The sequence below is a fragment of the Gymnodraco acuticeps genome, unplaced genomic scaffold (genome assembly GCF_902827175.1).
Source record: "Gymnodraco acuticeps unplaced genomic scaffold, fGymAcu1.1, whole genome shotgun sequence".
NCBI classification, from domain to species: Eukaryota; Metazoa; Chordata; class Actinopteri; order Perciformes; family Bathydraconidae; genus Gymnodraco; species Gymnodraco acuticeps.
This window is the reverse complement of record NW_022991724.1, coordinates 169,515-185,828: the sequence shown is the minus strand read 5'-3', so window position 1 is coordinate 185,828 and position 16,314 is coordinate 169,515. Positions and strand designations below refer to the sequence as shown.

The following is a 16,314-nucleotide window of genomic DNA, read 5'->3' as shown; positions in this document are numbered from 1 at the left end:
ACCTGTACTTTCTTACTTCTCACATGTTTAACACAAATACCTGAACTTTCTACTTCTCACATGTTGAACACAAATACCTTTACTTTCTACTTCTTACATGTTGAACACAAATACCTGAACTTTCTACTTCTCACATGTTGAACACAAATACCTGTACTTTCTACTTCTCACATGTTGAACTCAAATACCTGTACTTTTACTTCTTACATGTTGAACTCAATACCTGAACTTTTCTACTTCTCACATGTTGAACTCAAATACCTGTACTTTTCTACTGCTTACATGTTGAACACAAATACCTGAACTTCTACTTCTCACATGTTGAACACCAAATACCTTTACTTTTACTTCTTACATGTTGAACACAAATACCTGAACTTTCTACTTCTCACATGTTGAACACAAATACCTGTACTTTCTACTTTCTCACATGTTGAACTCAAATACCTGTACTTCTACTTCTTACATGTTGAACTCAAATACCTGTACTTTTCTACTTCTTACATGTTGAACTCAACTACCTGTACTTTCTAACTTCTACATGTGAAACTCAAATACCTGAACTTTTCTACTTCTCACATGTTGAACTCAAATACCTGTACTTTCTACTTCTTACATGTTGAACTCAAATACCTGAACTTTCTACTTCCTCACATGTTGAACTCAAATACCTGTACTTCTACTTCTTACATGTTTACACAATACTGTACTTTCTAGCATGGTTGAACCAAATAACCTGTTACTTTCTACTTTACATGTTGAACTCAATACCTGTACTTCTACTTCTTTACATGTTGACCTCAAATACCTGTACTTTCTACTTCTTACATGTTGAACTCAAATACCTGTACTTTCTACTTCTTACATGTTGAACACAAATACCTGTACTTTCTACTTCTTACATGTTGAACACAAATACCTGTACTTTCTACTTCTTACATGTTTAACACAAATACCTTTACTTTCTACTTCTCATATGTTGAACTGTGTTCAACATATGAGAAGTAGAAAGTACAGGTATTTGTACCTGTACTTTCTACTTCTTACACTTTCCAAACAGGCTGGTTACTTTAGTTTGAATCTGTGTTTGGTGGAGTGATCATTATTATTTAGAGAATGTTTTCTGAAAAAAATGTAGAATTTTTCATCCGAGTTCATCCGGACACACCAAGGTTCTGGATAATGTAGAAATGTTCATTATTTTTTTAATAATTTCTCTGAAATAAATGAAGAATTTTTCAGAAAAACATTTAGAAAGGTTCTGAAAAAAATGTAGATTGTTCTGGAAAAAAATGTAGAAATGTTCCGATTTTTTTTTTAAATGTTCTGAAAGAAATATAGAATTGTATTTAATTAATTTTTTTAAATGCTCTGTATTTTTTTTTGAATTTTTCTGATTTTTATTTTTAGAAATGTTTTGAAGAAATGTTCTGAATTTTCTTTTTTTAAAGTGTCAGAAAGTGTTGCATGTATATTTTAGACCTGAGGTTTATCAGTTAAAGACGCTTGAGACATCTTCTACTATGATATAATAATGATTATTATTATTATTTATACGGCACATTTACAAAATGACACATCACCAGTTAAAAATACACAAGAAGTTCCCCTCAGATCAGATGTTAAGAACTTCACAGAAACATGCAGGAACATATCAAATGTTAAGAGACACGAGGAGGTCAAAGGTGAGATAATACACATAAAATAAATAATAAATAAGACTCAAGACTAAGTGAAGCGAAGCAACAATATGGAACCCTATCAAATAAAGTAAACTTATAGGTACAACACAAACAAAAAGATAATAGTAATAAAAACGTCATCATTCTAATAAAGGTTAAAACCAACGTAAAAGGAAATGTTGCTATTACAACTTAAATAAATAATGTAAGAGAAAACCCTTTAAAATAAATAAAACAATATAAAAGTAGGTAAATAATAAAGACTAAAAGACCATTTAAAGGAAAAAAGGGGGAAATCGTGAACACGAATCAATGGATTAAATGTAGTGACGATAACACGAAATGCCGTGAGACTGGGTTGGATGTTAAATGACGCACTAGTGATATTATAATTGTAATAGATTATAGCCAGTGGCGACTGGTCATTAGGGCACAGCCCCACCTAGTGTCAGCAGAAAGTATTACAAATAATTATTACAACATAATGCTAAAAATATATATAAAATATATTTTAAGATCATGTTTAATCATCTGATTCGTCTGTACATTGCTGTTTCGGTCTGTGTTCTTCTAATTAGTGTCTACAGTGTGTGCCTATTGAGCTGTTTAGAGCCATGTGGGACAAAACCCGATCCTGCCCCTCCCTCTCACTGTCTAAGTGAACGGTGACTGTAAAAACTACACTGCGCATGCTCAGAGTATTTTCCTATTTAATGTGTGTGGCAAAAAAATAATGACCAGTAGGGGCATAGAGCTGCCATCGCCCACCATACTGGTGGCAGCCTTTGCATCAGTGTTGAGACACTATACTGATATACACCTGAACATCAGCAGGAGAGGACTCTTTAAAGTAGAGACACTACATACTGATATACACCTGAACATCAGCAGGAGAGGACTCTTTAAAGTAGAGACACTACATACTGATATACACCTGAACATCAGCAGGAGAGGACTCTTTAAAGTAGAGACACTACATACTGATATACACCTGAACATCAGCAGGAGAGAACTCTTTAAAGTAGAGACACTACACACTGATATACACCTGAACATCAGCAGGAAGAGGAACTCTTTAAAGTAGAGACACTAACTACTGATATACACCTGAACATCAGCAGGAGAGGACTCTTTAAAGTAGAGACACTACATACTGATATACACCTGAACATCAGCAGGAGAGGACTCTTTAAAGTAGAGACACTACATGCAACTGATATACACCTGAACATCAGCAGAGAGGGACTCTTTAAAGTAGAGACACTAACACTGATATACACCTGAACAGTCAGCAGGAGAGGACTCTTTAAAGTAGAGACACTACATACTGAATACACCTGAACATCAGCAGGAGAGGACTCAGTTTAAAGTAGAGACACTACATACTGATATACACCTGACATCAGCAGGAGAGACTCTTTAAAGTAGAGTACACTACATACTGAATATACACCTGAACATCAGCAGGAGAGGACTCTTTAAAGTAGAGACACTACATACTGATATACACCTGAACATCAGCAGGAGAGGACTCTTTAAAGTAGAGACACTACATACTGATATACACCTGAACATCAGCAGGAGAGGACGCTTTAAAGTAGAGACACTACATACTGATATACACCTGAACATCAGCAGGAGAGAACTCTTTAAAGTAGAGACACTACACACTGATATACACCTGAACATCAGCAGAAGAGGAGACTCTTAAAGTAGAGACACTAAACACTGATATACACCTGAACATCAGCAGGAGAGGACTCTTTAAAGTAGAGACACTACATACTGATATACACCTGAACATCAGCAGGAGAGGACTCTTTAAAGTAGAGACACTACATACTGATATACACCTGAACATCAGCAGGAGAGGACTCCTTTAAATGTAGAGACACTACATACTGATATACACCTGAACATCAGCAGGAGAGACTCTTTAAAGTAGAGACACTACATACTGGATTACACCTGAACATCAGCAGGAGAGGACTCTTTAAAGTAGAGACCAACTAAACACTGATATACACCTGAACATCAGCAGGAGAGGACTCTTTAAAGTAGAGACACTGCATACTGATATACACTGAACATCAGCAGGAGAGGACTCTTTAAGTAGAGACACTACATACTGATATACACCTGAACATCAGCAGGAGAGAACTCTTTAAAGTAGAGACACTACATCTGATATACAAACCTGAACATCAGCAGGAGAGGACTCTTTAAAGTAGAGACACTACATACTGATATACACCTGAACATCAGCAGGAGAGAACTCTTTAAGTAGAGACCTACACACTGATATACACCTGAACATCAGCCAGAAGAGGACCTCTTTAAAGTAGAGACACTAAACACTGATATCACCTGAACATCAGCGGAGAGGACTCTTTAAAGTCGAGACACTACATACTGATATACACCTGAACATCAGCAGGAGAGGGACTCTTTAAAGTAGAGACAGCTGGCATACTGATATACACCTGAACATCAGCAGGAGAGGACTCTTTAAAGTAGAGACACTACATACTGATATACACCTGAACATCAGCAGGAGAGGACTCTTTAAAGTAGAGACACTACATACTGATATACACCTGAACATCAGCAGGAGAGGACTCTTTAAAGTAGAGACACTACATACTGATAATACCCCTGAACATCAGCAGGAGAGGACTCTTTAAAGTAGAGACACTACATACTGATATACACCTGAACATCAGCAGGAGAGGACTCTTTAAAGTAGAGACACTACATACTGATATACACCTGAACATCAGCAGGAGAGGACTCTTTAAAGTAGAGACACTACATACTGATATACACCTGAACATCAGCAGGAGAGGACTCTTTAAAGTAGAGACACTACATACTGATATACACCTGAACATCAGCAGGAGAGGACTCTTTAAAGTAGAGACACTACATACTGATAATACACCTGAACATCAGCAGGAGAGGACTCTTTAAAGTAGAGACACTACATACTGATATACACCTGAACATCAGCAGGAGAGGACTCTTTAAAGTAGAGACACTACATACTGATATACACCTGAACATCAGCAGGAGAGGACTCTTTAAAGTAGAGACACTACATACTGATATACACCTGAACATCAGCAGAAGAGGACTCTTTAAAGTAGAGTTTCAGGTTTATAATCAAAGCAGATATTCAGACTCATCACTTTTTTAAGACACTTTGATAGTAAATGAGAAGCTAAGACACAGATCCTCAGAGAGTCAGGAGGACAGAGAAAGGCTTAAATCACTTCACACGTCATCATATTTACACAAATGGAAACCTACCGCCTTGGTTTGCAGTTAAAAGGCCATATCATTTTGGTGTTGTTTTTTCTTCCTGCTTTTATTCTGAAATGCTCAACCCGGAAGTGACCTCTCTCGCTAACTGATAGCAACATTGAGTCTCGTCGCGACAGTTTTCTCTCTTTGTTCTCCCGATAAAGAGTGTGTTTTCTCCCGCAGTTCTGATCCTCCAGAGCCTCGGTGTGTCCGGATGAACTCTCCGAGTTTACTCTGATCTGTTCGGCTTCATCTGGAGCTTCTACCTTACCGAATACCGAAGTTAGCTTAGCATGCTAGCTGGAAACACGTTAGCAACTGTGTGAGAGTTTGATCGAGTGTGCAGGAACAGCTAGTGTGTGTGACAGAGTGTGTGTGCAAGAAAAGCTGCTGTGAACAGTGTGTGTGTGTGTATAAACATGAGTGTTGTGCTGCTCTCGTTGGTGAAGCAGAGACTCTCTGCAGCTGCTGAAGAGATCTTTGCTCTGTTTGAAAGAACGATATCAGAGTACGAGGAGAAACTGTCTCGATCAAAAGAGGAACACGAGAGAGACCGGAAACTACTGGACGCTGTTTTACATTCTCAGATCCAGAGGACAGGTCGGTTCAGTGCACTCTCTAATGGATGTTCACGAGACTAAACGTTTCAAAGCTCTATCATCGTGTAGCAGCTACAGAGGAGATATGGAGATGAGAACCTGAAGTCCTCCTCCAACAGAGCAACATGAATATATATATAGGACATAGAACTGATCAAATAGATAAAATAGTGCAATTATATATGAATTATTAATGCTGTAAATTACCTTTGATATGTCTAACTATATTTAAAATGTGTTACCTTTTTATAGAAGTGATTATATTTGTATGCCAATATTTTCCTATGGTAAAGTTTCGTTTAGCACTTTTATTTTGGTAGTAATAAGATCGGGACTCTTATTTTGAAGGAACTTTTACCGGAAGTGAATAGACAACGTAGCAGAATGTACATATATATTTGGCCTCCCAAGACTTTACACATTTCCTCTTTGCTTTTCGTTCGGGTTTACCTTACGCTTTATCAGTTGAATCACTTCGTTTGAGATGTTGACGGGTTGGCCGAACTTTTTACCCCACAGTCAAACAACTTAATTTGCTTCGCCATTTTTTGCAAAACAAACACACGGCGCATCGCGCACGAGAGTAAATGTGCATCGCTTTCTGGCCCCGTAATCACGCCAATGCGCGTGCAACTTAAGTATCAGGTTCCGACTGGTCACAACAATAATTAAATATCACTCTTAATACAACAAATAATTAACATTTATCTATTTTGGGGTGCACAATTAGCTGTTTGCTGTCCTTATTTCTTTATGTTAAAAACTGGTTGCCACTGATGGCAACCAAAGGCCAAGAAGTGGTTGACATTTTTTTCTGAATGGTTGCCAATGGCAACCTGGAAACCGTTACTGTCGAGCCCTGTGTGTGCTTGGCTCGCTGTTTAAAACATATTTTTTTGTATCCATATCTCTCGCTAGAATCTCCCACCATCCAACCAACAACAACGTCAAGCCTTTGGGCTCTGAAACTACGGGGCGGGCCGAGGACAAATACGTTAATCGCACGTTAAAATAATTAGTGGCGTTAAAAAATTGCATGAACGCGTTAACTTGACAGCCCTAATATATATATATATATATACACACTATATGTTTTATTTTGGTAGGTTCTGTCCTTCATGCGTGCAACTTTAAATATCCCTACGGTAGATGTTTAACGATGCAGATATGAAAACACAGATTTTCCAAAACACATGAAGAAACATCTTCAGCAACTGCAGGGTGTTTCTAGAAAGATGTAGTATGAGTATTGTGTCTCTGATCTTGTTTATAAGATATATGAAATCTCTGGAGAACTGAGGTTACCTGCTGTAACCCCAGCTTCTATGAGTAAATGGCCCTCTAAGGCTATCGCTATTGGGTTATCCCCCTGCGCCCCCGCGCAGCACTGAAAACTTGTAGTCCACGCCCACCCGCTAGGTGTTCCCCACCCTCGGGCCTCCTTCCGGTATAAATAGGAAGGAGGCCCGACAATCTGCTCCCATACAAAATAACTTTTCTTCAGCTATTCGTAGAGCCAGTGGGCCCCGCACTTAGAGGGCTGCGCCATTTACTCATAGAAGCTGGGGTTACAGTAGGTAACTTCGCCCTCTAAGGCTATCGCTATTGGGTTAAAGGCGAAGCATGATGTAGTCTGCGCCCCACTGGGTCCGCCCGGCACTAGAAGCACAGACACACCTGCTCAATAACACCCCCTGCCTGTTGTGCCATGCGTAATGGCGCATCACCGTCCCTGGAACATAGCAAAACATGCCTATCTTCCCGACGGGGTGAAGGCTGGGAACAATACATACCGGCCGCTGTGAGAAAGTAGAGACGAAGGTCCCACCTTGCCCAGCGATCATAGAGGGGGAACAGCAGCTCTCTCCGTGTCAGCCAGGTAGGAGAGCGCCCAGCTGGATCCCTGACGTCGCTCACTCTGACCAGGCACTCCCTACAAAGTGTGTCAGAGAGGAAAGGGAACATCCCTCCTATAAGAGGGAAAAAGGGCCGCTCTCCGCGTGCCGAGAGGCAGGAGAGAGGCGCACAGCTGGCTCCCTGACGTCACTCACTCCGACAGGACACTCAGTACAGGGTGTGTCAGAGAGGAGTGGGAGACATCCCTCAAATAAAAATGAATAAATGAACAGGGGGAAGACCAAGATGCAGCAGTGCAAATATCTTCCACTGACATTCCTCCGTGCAAAGCCTTGGAGGAGGAAATTCCTCTGGTGGAGTGCGCATTGATGTTCTCTGGGGGCTCCACCCCAGAGGAGACATATGCCTGTTGTTAGGGAAATAATTGTCCTAGACTCCTAGATATGACGTACATGACCAACCCTGACGTCTGTTATCTCCTTTAAGGAGATAGGCTGCTTCAGCCATAATGTTATTGTTCCCATTCTGTGACCGGGTAACACTAGGTCACAGATGGGCTATTGTTGTGGGTATACTGGGACACTTCCTTGTTTGTTGTTTGTGGACTCCAAGATATGAAATCTTCGAGGCCATAAGTGACGGACGCAAGTAACTCAGTGTGCCCAACTGTCTAAAGCTATCTTATCAAAATATGTTGATTACTCTCTGTGAAACCAGTTAAATGGGCTAACGAGAGAGAGGCGCTCCAGAATTGACGTGGCAACTCTACCGTGCAGTCTCACCGTGACTGCTGTGACTTGTGATGTGAATCCTCCGGCCGAAGCTCCAAATAAATCATCAGTGTTTGACATCAAAGCTCCTGCTCTTCCCGTGTCTCTTTCCTGAGTCGGTGACTCCCACTGCATTGCTACACAGAAGATTCCCTTACACCTGTGACACAGCCTCACACAGCCAGTGTTATCTAAAGCCAGTTGAGTAGCACTTGAAATGTTTGGCTCTATGAAACCTGATGTACTTTATGATTCTGTTTTCTTCAAGGTTGTGTCTTCCTGGTCGAATGTACTTATTGTAAGTCGCTTTGGATAAAAGCGTCAGCTAAATGTAATGTAATGTGTGACAGCCGTTGTGCAGACAGAGGTTGCCCAATCGAGCGCTCTCTATAGTGCACAAACAGGCGCTGAGAACGGCGCCAGGCCGCCGTGCGCGCCACAAGCAGGACAGCGAGTGCACAGGACAGAGGAGATGAGACGAGGCTTCTTCCTCCAACCTGTAAGGAGGGGGGAATAAGCCAGCCAGGGTGATCACTCTTGACCTAAAAGAGTTGTGATGACCTTAGGCATGAAGCCGGGTTAGGGCGTAAAACAGCTGAACTGTCATCTCCTTGGATCCGGAGAGCTGACGGAGTCACAGAGAGAGCAGACAAATCACTCACCCTTTTCTCTGATAGAGCCAAAAGCAGTACTACTTTGGCTGATAACAGTTTAAGGGGAACCTGATCAGGTTCAAATGGGGCTTTGCTTCAGTGCGCGTAACACCAAAGCCAAATCCCACTGAGGCGCCAGTGTGCGTGACACAGGTCTGAGTCTCCATACTCCTCGCATACAACTGCTGCTACGCTCTGCGAGCCCCTCGGTTCAATTCGCCGGGAATATACATTGCTCTGATGGAGAGCAACGTGTGTGCGCGCCCAGAACAGCAGCCGCCTGGCTGCGTTCAGAAGCTGTGCAGATCGTACTCCTCCCTGGCGATTGAGGTAGGCTGCTTCCATAGCCGTGGCCTGTTGTCTGTGCAAATCAACACCTGTTTGATTGTACAGCAACGGGGCGACTCCCCCGTTCTTCTCCGAGATTTAGAAAAATAGCGGGAGTAAACCGCGCCAGACACTGTTCCTGGGATAACGGGAGTGTTTCTTGTATCCCATGGAACTGCTGGGGGGAGAGGCTTCTCTGTGATGTGCCGTAATGGTCGTCATGGTGACGAGCCACGCCATCGCCGCCGCTGCCCGTGAGGCAAAAGGGCTGCGAGGGAGTCTCCACATGCTGCATTTCACTCCGTCTCTCATCATGAGGCGCATACACGCCCAGAGGATGAGAGGTGTGTGTATGCTGTCCACACGAGGCGTTATAACGGTGCTCGATTTATTATGACCGTGTGTAGGAGGCATATCTGGGACAGAGGAATGCCGCAAGCTCTGCAGTTTATTAACCAATAGGTTAAAACAGCAGGCTTCTGCAGCGAATGAACCACCTCTGGAGTGTCCCCCTGTTGGAAGAGACCCAGGGGGATCATGATGTGACAAGCTGACGCCAACGCGGAGCAGCTGCGTCACGGAGAGGGCTGTGTGGGTTGTGACATGCTGGAGGAGAGCTGTCAGTTTCTCCACTCGCTGCCGCGAGAGCCGCGCTCTGCTGGCTGAGTTTAATTCCACTCCCAGATAAACGTTTGGCTGAGAGGGAAGAGGACAGCTCTTCTTCCAATTTATTATGAAACCCAGGCTTTGACAGATGCGATACAAGATGTACCGTCTGTAAAGCGACTTCCTCCCTGGAGCGAGCCAGCCAATAGCAGGTCGTCCAGAGAAAACCACACTCTCATCCCTCCTCTGTGTAGTGGCTCCAGCCTTCTCTACACAAAAATGGGAGGAGCCAGGAAATATACGAACGGCAGACGATTGTCTGGTCTGATATTCCCTGAAATGAGAAAACGCAGGAATTTCCTGTGTTTCGGGTGATGGGTACGTGGAAGTATGCATCCTTCAGGAGGAAGTGAACCAGTCGTCCTGGTGAACACATTCCAGCACCTGTTTGATCGTCAGCATGTGGAATACCGACAGATCGAGGATGTCTCATTGCCCCAGTCTTTTTCGGGAGTAGAAAAATAACGGGAGTGAAAACCCCTGATTTTCCTCCCTTTGAGGAACCCTGCAAATATCCTCTTTCAACAGGAGTTCCAGCAGCTCGGATTGGAGCGCAAGACATAGCTTCTGGGAGGACAGGAGTGTTTCCTGTATCCCATTGAACTGCGGGTGGAGAGGCTTCTCTGAGATATGCTGTAATGGTCGTCATGGTGATGAGCCACGCCCTCGCTGCTCGCGCTTCTTGAGGCGAAAGGGCTGCGAGGGAGTTTCCACACGCTGCATTTCACTCCGTCTCTCATCATGAGGCGCATACACGCCCAGAGGATGAGAGGTGTGTGTATGCTGTCCACACGAGGCGTTATAACGGTGCTCGTGGATTTATTATGACCGTGTGTAGGAGGCATATCTGGGACAGAGGAATGACGCGAGCTCTGCAGTAGGGCTGCACGGTATTGAAAAAAACTGACATCGCGATTTTTTTCCCTCCCTGCGGTATCTATTGCGGTTTTTTTAACCTGTTAAACCCCAAAGTCCTGGTGGGTACTTAACTTTTTTTTCCGACGACAGTGTCTCAGGGGATCTTAATATTTAAGAACCTATTAATGTGTTATACCAGATTAACGGAAATAATCTCAGCTAACTGACGATACAAACCATTTTTACCAAAACAAAACACAAGTCTCATAAGAAGCATCTAAATGACCCCTGAGCGAAAAATGCTAACGCACTTTGGCACAGAACTCAAGATAAAAGTACCCTTATTACTTATCGTAGCTGCACATACAAGATATCCGATTAAAGCTGAGGTTCCACAGATTATATAGGTATATAGTATAATCACTGAGTGATCTGAACTCGGACAGGGGAAGCAAACACAGACATCACAACACGTACCTTTAAAATTAAAACGAGAAAGAAAAAACGCGGCTGAATCGGTTAATCCATAGGTTTTTAACGTCTCTGTATAAAAAAATTATTTAATTTATTCATTTTTATGTAAATATCGCAGAGCAAAAGTTAGCTGCTAATGGTAGACACCAGAGTGGCTGCTGCTTCCGGTCTTGGATATGCGGCAGTCCAGCGCAGTCTAACACACACACATTACCAAATAAGGAGTGAGAGTGACGCGTAGCCAAAACCGGAAGCTGCATACACTCTGGTGGCTACCATTAGCAGCTAACTGTTGTGCTCCGATTTTTACATAAAAATGGAATTATGGATTATAAACAATTGCTTCAAAGCCACAGATACATTATCAACCTATGGATCAACCGATTCAGCCGCGTTTTTTCTTTCTCGTTTTAATGCCATTGAACACGTCTTTTGATCAGATTGACAGCTACGGTGAGACGATCTCCCGTAAAAGCTCCGTAAAAGGTATGTGTTGTGATGTCTGTGTTTGCTTCCCCTGTTGCGAGATCGGATCGCTTAGATACTATACTTAAATAATCTGTGGAGTCTCAGCTTTAATCGGATATATTGTATGTGCAGTTTCGATAAGTAATAAGGGTATCTTTATTTTGAATTCTGTGCTAAAGTGCGTTAGCATTTATTTTTTTAAATGAATAAAACCGCACGTCCCTGCGGTGTGAATACCGCGCATGCGCATACCGCGGTTATCGCCATGACACAGTATATCGTTCAGCCCTACTCTGCAGTTTATAAACCAATAGGTTAAAACAGCAGGCTTCTGCAGCGAATGAACCACCTCTGGAGTGTCCCCCTGTTGGAAGAGACCCAAGGGGATCATCACGTGACAAGTTGACGCCAACGCGGAGCAGCTTCGTCACGGAGAGGGCTGTGTGGGTGTGACACGCCAGAGGAGAGCTGTCAGTTTCTCCACTCGCTGCCGCGAGAGCCACGCTCTGCTGGCTGAGTTTAATTCCACTCCCAGATAAACGTTTGTCTGAGAGGGAAGAGGACAGCTCTTCTTCCAATTTATTATGAAACCCAGGCTTTGACAGATGCGATACGAATGTAACGTCTGTAAAGCGACTTCCTCCCTGTAGCAAGCCAGCAAATAGCAGGTCGTCCAGAGGAAACCACACTCTCATCCCTCCTCTGTGTAGTGGCTCCAGCCTTCTATACACAAAAAATGGGAGGAGCCAGGAAATATCCGAACGCTATTTCCTGTGTTTCGGGATGATGGGTACATGGAAGTATGCATTCCTGCGCTGCCCGTGAGGCAACCCAAGGTGTGCTTGGACCGAAAGGGCTGCGCGGGGGCCTCCACACGCTGCGTCTCACTCCGAATCTCATCATGAGGCGTGTACACGCTCAGGGGATGGATGGTGTGTGCAGTGCTGTCCACATGAGGCGTTATAACGGCGCTCATGGGTTATTATGACCGTGTGTAGGAGGCGTATCTCAGACAGAGGAATGCCGCGAGCTCTGCAGGTTATTAACCGATAGGTTAAAACCAGCAGGCTTCTGCAGCGAGCCCTGCCGTCTACTTAATCAACAGATTAGTGGCAGCTGGCATAATTACCGGCTCTGCTTCCTCGGAGGCTCTCGCGGAGCAGACCAGGAGCGGGGGAGCCTCACTCCCCTTTGACTCGTCGGCGGGAGACCCTGTCTCTGGGGTGGTGGGAGAGCGGAGACGTGGGACGGAGCCCCTGCAGCCGCCGAAGGGCGAGTCTAATGCCGAGGCGGTTGCTGTGGGCGTCTCGCCGCTTGCGGCCTCCTGTGGCCGGCGTGGACGCCGCAGCGAGCGTTGGTGCCACTGTGGGCGCTCAGCAGGCTGGAGCCAGCTGTACATGGTAGCGAATGCCGTCCGCCTGTTCCGCGGCCGTTTTCATGGACTCCACCATGGCGTGGAACTGGGGTCCGAACAGCCCGTCCGGGCTGATTGGAGCGTCCAGTAGCACTTTTCTGGCCGTCTCCGTAACAGACGCCTACTTCAGCCCGAGGTGGCGCTGGATCTGTGTCACCCACGCGGAAATCCTCGCCTGGGAGACAGCGACGGACACGCACAGAATGAGCGCCGTGCTGGCCGCCTTGCTTATTTCCTCTGCCTCTGTGGTGGACCGCTCTACCAGTGTCACCACCGAGTTGGAGAGCAGCGCGATGTTATTCGCCGCCACGCTGTGGTGACGGAGAGGGGGAAAGCATGTTTGGCCGCCAAGCTGGCACCCTGCTCCGACTCTGTCTCCCCCGTCCGGGGGAGAGGAGGGAGGGGAGAACCGCACGGTGAACCGTGGAGGGAGGCGGGGCAGGAGTTGCTTTTTTTTCGGACTCCTGCCCGGCACTCGGCCCCAGGGACACAAGGCCCCGTCCGCGGCTCGTAAGCCTGACGGGCCAATCGTCCTCCTCGGCCGCAGCAGCAAGAGCGTCCGCTCTCCGCTTCCTGTTGCCCGAGGGGAGACAGGCGCAGTGTGTGCATGCTACCTGCTGGTTTAGAGCCGCGTACGCGTGCTCTGACCCAAGGCAGGATTCGCATACTGCTTTTATCTCTGCTGGTCATAACTCATTATGAACCCAGAGCCACATGAGGGACAATCGCGGACGCAGTTGTTGCTAATGATGATTCTCAATTGCTGTGCGTGCTGGAGAAAAGAGGGAGCAGATTGCCGGGCCTCCTTCCTATTTATACCGGAAGGAAGCCAGAGGGTGGGGCCCACCTTGCGGGTGGGCGTGGACTACACGTTTTCAGTGCTGCGCGTGGGCGCAGGGGGATTACCCAATAGCGATAGCCTTAGAGGGCGAAGCCATATACGAAATAGAACATGTCGCCCGTAAACAAGATATCTCCTGACGTAAACAACAACGTGACGTCGGAGCTCCGTAAAAACAAAGCTGTCTCTGCCGTCTGACGCTCTGTTTCATGCTCAGATTTCTGGAGGAATTATAGTTTCTGACGAACAGAAATATTGTTTTCTGGAATCACTTTAACATTTTACGGGGGAAATCTGCATTTTGGTTTGAGGGTGCACGTCGAGAGTAAGAGGGCGCAATTACATTTACTTTATATACTTTTTTATTTTATTTATACCGACAGGAAAACTGATAACGGAGCTTTACAAAGAAGGGGATTTTGAGCTGTAATGAACACAACAACTATTCTCAGTAACGTCTCTGTTTCCTGTTTCCTGCAGACGTCCAACTGGTGGAAGTTGAAGAAGAGTTTCCCCCTGAGACCCCCCCACACATTAAAGAGGAACAGGAGGAACTCTGGATCAGTCAGGAGGGAGAGAAGCTTCAAGGGCTGGAGGAGGATGATAACAGCAAGTCAACATTCACTCCTGTCCCTGTGAAGAGTGAAGATGATGAAGAGAGACCTCAGTCCTCTCAGCTTCATCAGAGACCAACAGAAGCTGATGGAGAGGACTGTGGAGGACCAGAACCAGACAAGAACTCCGATCCAGAGACACGTTTACAACCAGAGACTGAGGACAACCCTGGAGACTCTTCAGAACCTGACACTGAAGACAGTGCCGGTTGGAAGGAGACCAGAGACCCTCCGTCAGGTTCAAACTCTCGAGTCCCCGTCAGTGATTCAAGGCGTAGTTCTGCAAATAAACGCTGTAAATGCTCTCAGTGCGGGAAAACATTAAGCAAGAAGAGTGCTCTGAATCGACACATGCTAATTCACACAGGAGAGAAACCCTTCAGCTGCGCACTGTGCAGTAAAAGGTTTATCCGCAGGAGTCACGTGACGAGACACATGCTAGTTCACAGCGGAGAGAAACCCTTCAGCTGCTTGTTTTGTGAGAAATCTTTTCGGCGAAGTGAACATTTACATATTCACATAACGGTGCATGGAAAGAAAGCCTACAGCTGCTCACTGTGCAGTAAAAGATTTCATAAAAAGTGACCTGTCAATGGATGTTCACACCGGAGAGAAACCATTAAGCTGCTCCGATTGTGGGGAATCTTTTAGACGAAGTGAAAGTTCAAAGATTCACATGAGAGTTGGAGGAGAAACGATGTGGCTGCCGTGTTGGTGAGCAAGGATTCTCTTGGATTTATGAACTCAGAAACCGTCAAAATGCCAAACGATAAATAACGTCTAACTTTACTGAATACAAAGGACATCTGGAGAGTATGACAACATGACTTCTACTTGAACTGATGCTCTAAATATCTTGTAAATTATTTACTTAAATGTACATTTTTTTAAGCATCTAAAAATAAACCTGCTTTTTATTTTGTATTACACATCTTAGATTTAAGAATGAACATATGTCAAAGGAAAACTTTTGTGGTCAATAAAGTAATAAAAGTCAAATAAATAAATAAAACTCATCTTAATTTCCCTAATTTTTCCATCGTAGATAGATAACATTCAAACTACTGTTTTTTGGTCAAGTCAACAGGGTCGTGTCGACTATCTCTTGAGTCAAGATGTCAACTAAAGGTTATGTAACCCAAATGTCCCGTAGCGTCTCTGAACACCCTGGGACTCTGCGTTGTGTTTATTATTGGTGATGGGATGTTATGCAGAGGGGCGGAAAACAGGACACAGTAGATCGGATTGCGGTGGAGACGCTGAGTAGTGATTTATTCTTCGCAATGGCAGCTCTTCTGACACACCCATTAATTAAATAAATGGAATGTTTGGACGTTTTTAACGTAATGTGTACAATTATTTGCCGCCATTCACACTGCTCACCTTTCGTGGAGTGAATACAAACATGAGCGCCAAGATGGCGGCCGCACCCAGAACAACAGGAGAAATATGGTGTCCCACAATGGACAAAAAACAATTTGCTGCGCAACAGCAATACCTAGTGGCTTGTCAAGGCTGCTACCTTACAGTTACATAAGGCATTAGTTGACTATCAGCATACTTTTAGTAGGCATGTGTTAGGACTATCCAATTCAAGTGAAAAACTGTTGAACAGTAGAAAGTCTATAACCTATCAACAGAACACATTCATCCACTAATGATATGCAACAGACATGGGAATAGAGCTAAATGTTTTGCACAACTGATCACAAGCACCGGATAACTGAAGTCAATGCCAGGCTATAAAGCACAGTAGAACAAACACTATAGGCAGCACATCAGAGAAAT

The 16,314-nt window shown here is 44.5% G+C and overlaps 1 protein-coding gene across 1 annotated transcript; it reads left to right on the top strand.

Annotated features, from left to right (window-relative positions):
* Window positions 1-5,036: 5,036 nt before the first annotated feature.
* LOC117534793 (zinc finger protein 2 homolog) lies at window positions 5,037-15,552 on the top strand. The gene is made up of 2 exons (XM_034199016.1): window positions 5,037-5,585; window positions 14,393-15,552. Exons 1-2 carry the CDS (start codon window positions 5,405-5,407, stop codon window positions 15,109-15,111), a joined length of 900 nt encoding a protein of 299 aa, XP_034054907.1. The 5' UTR covers window positions 5,037-5,404; the 3' UTR covers window positions 15,112-15,552.
* The last annotated feature ends 762 nt before the right edge of the window (window positions 15,553-16,314 follow it).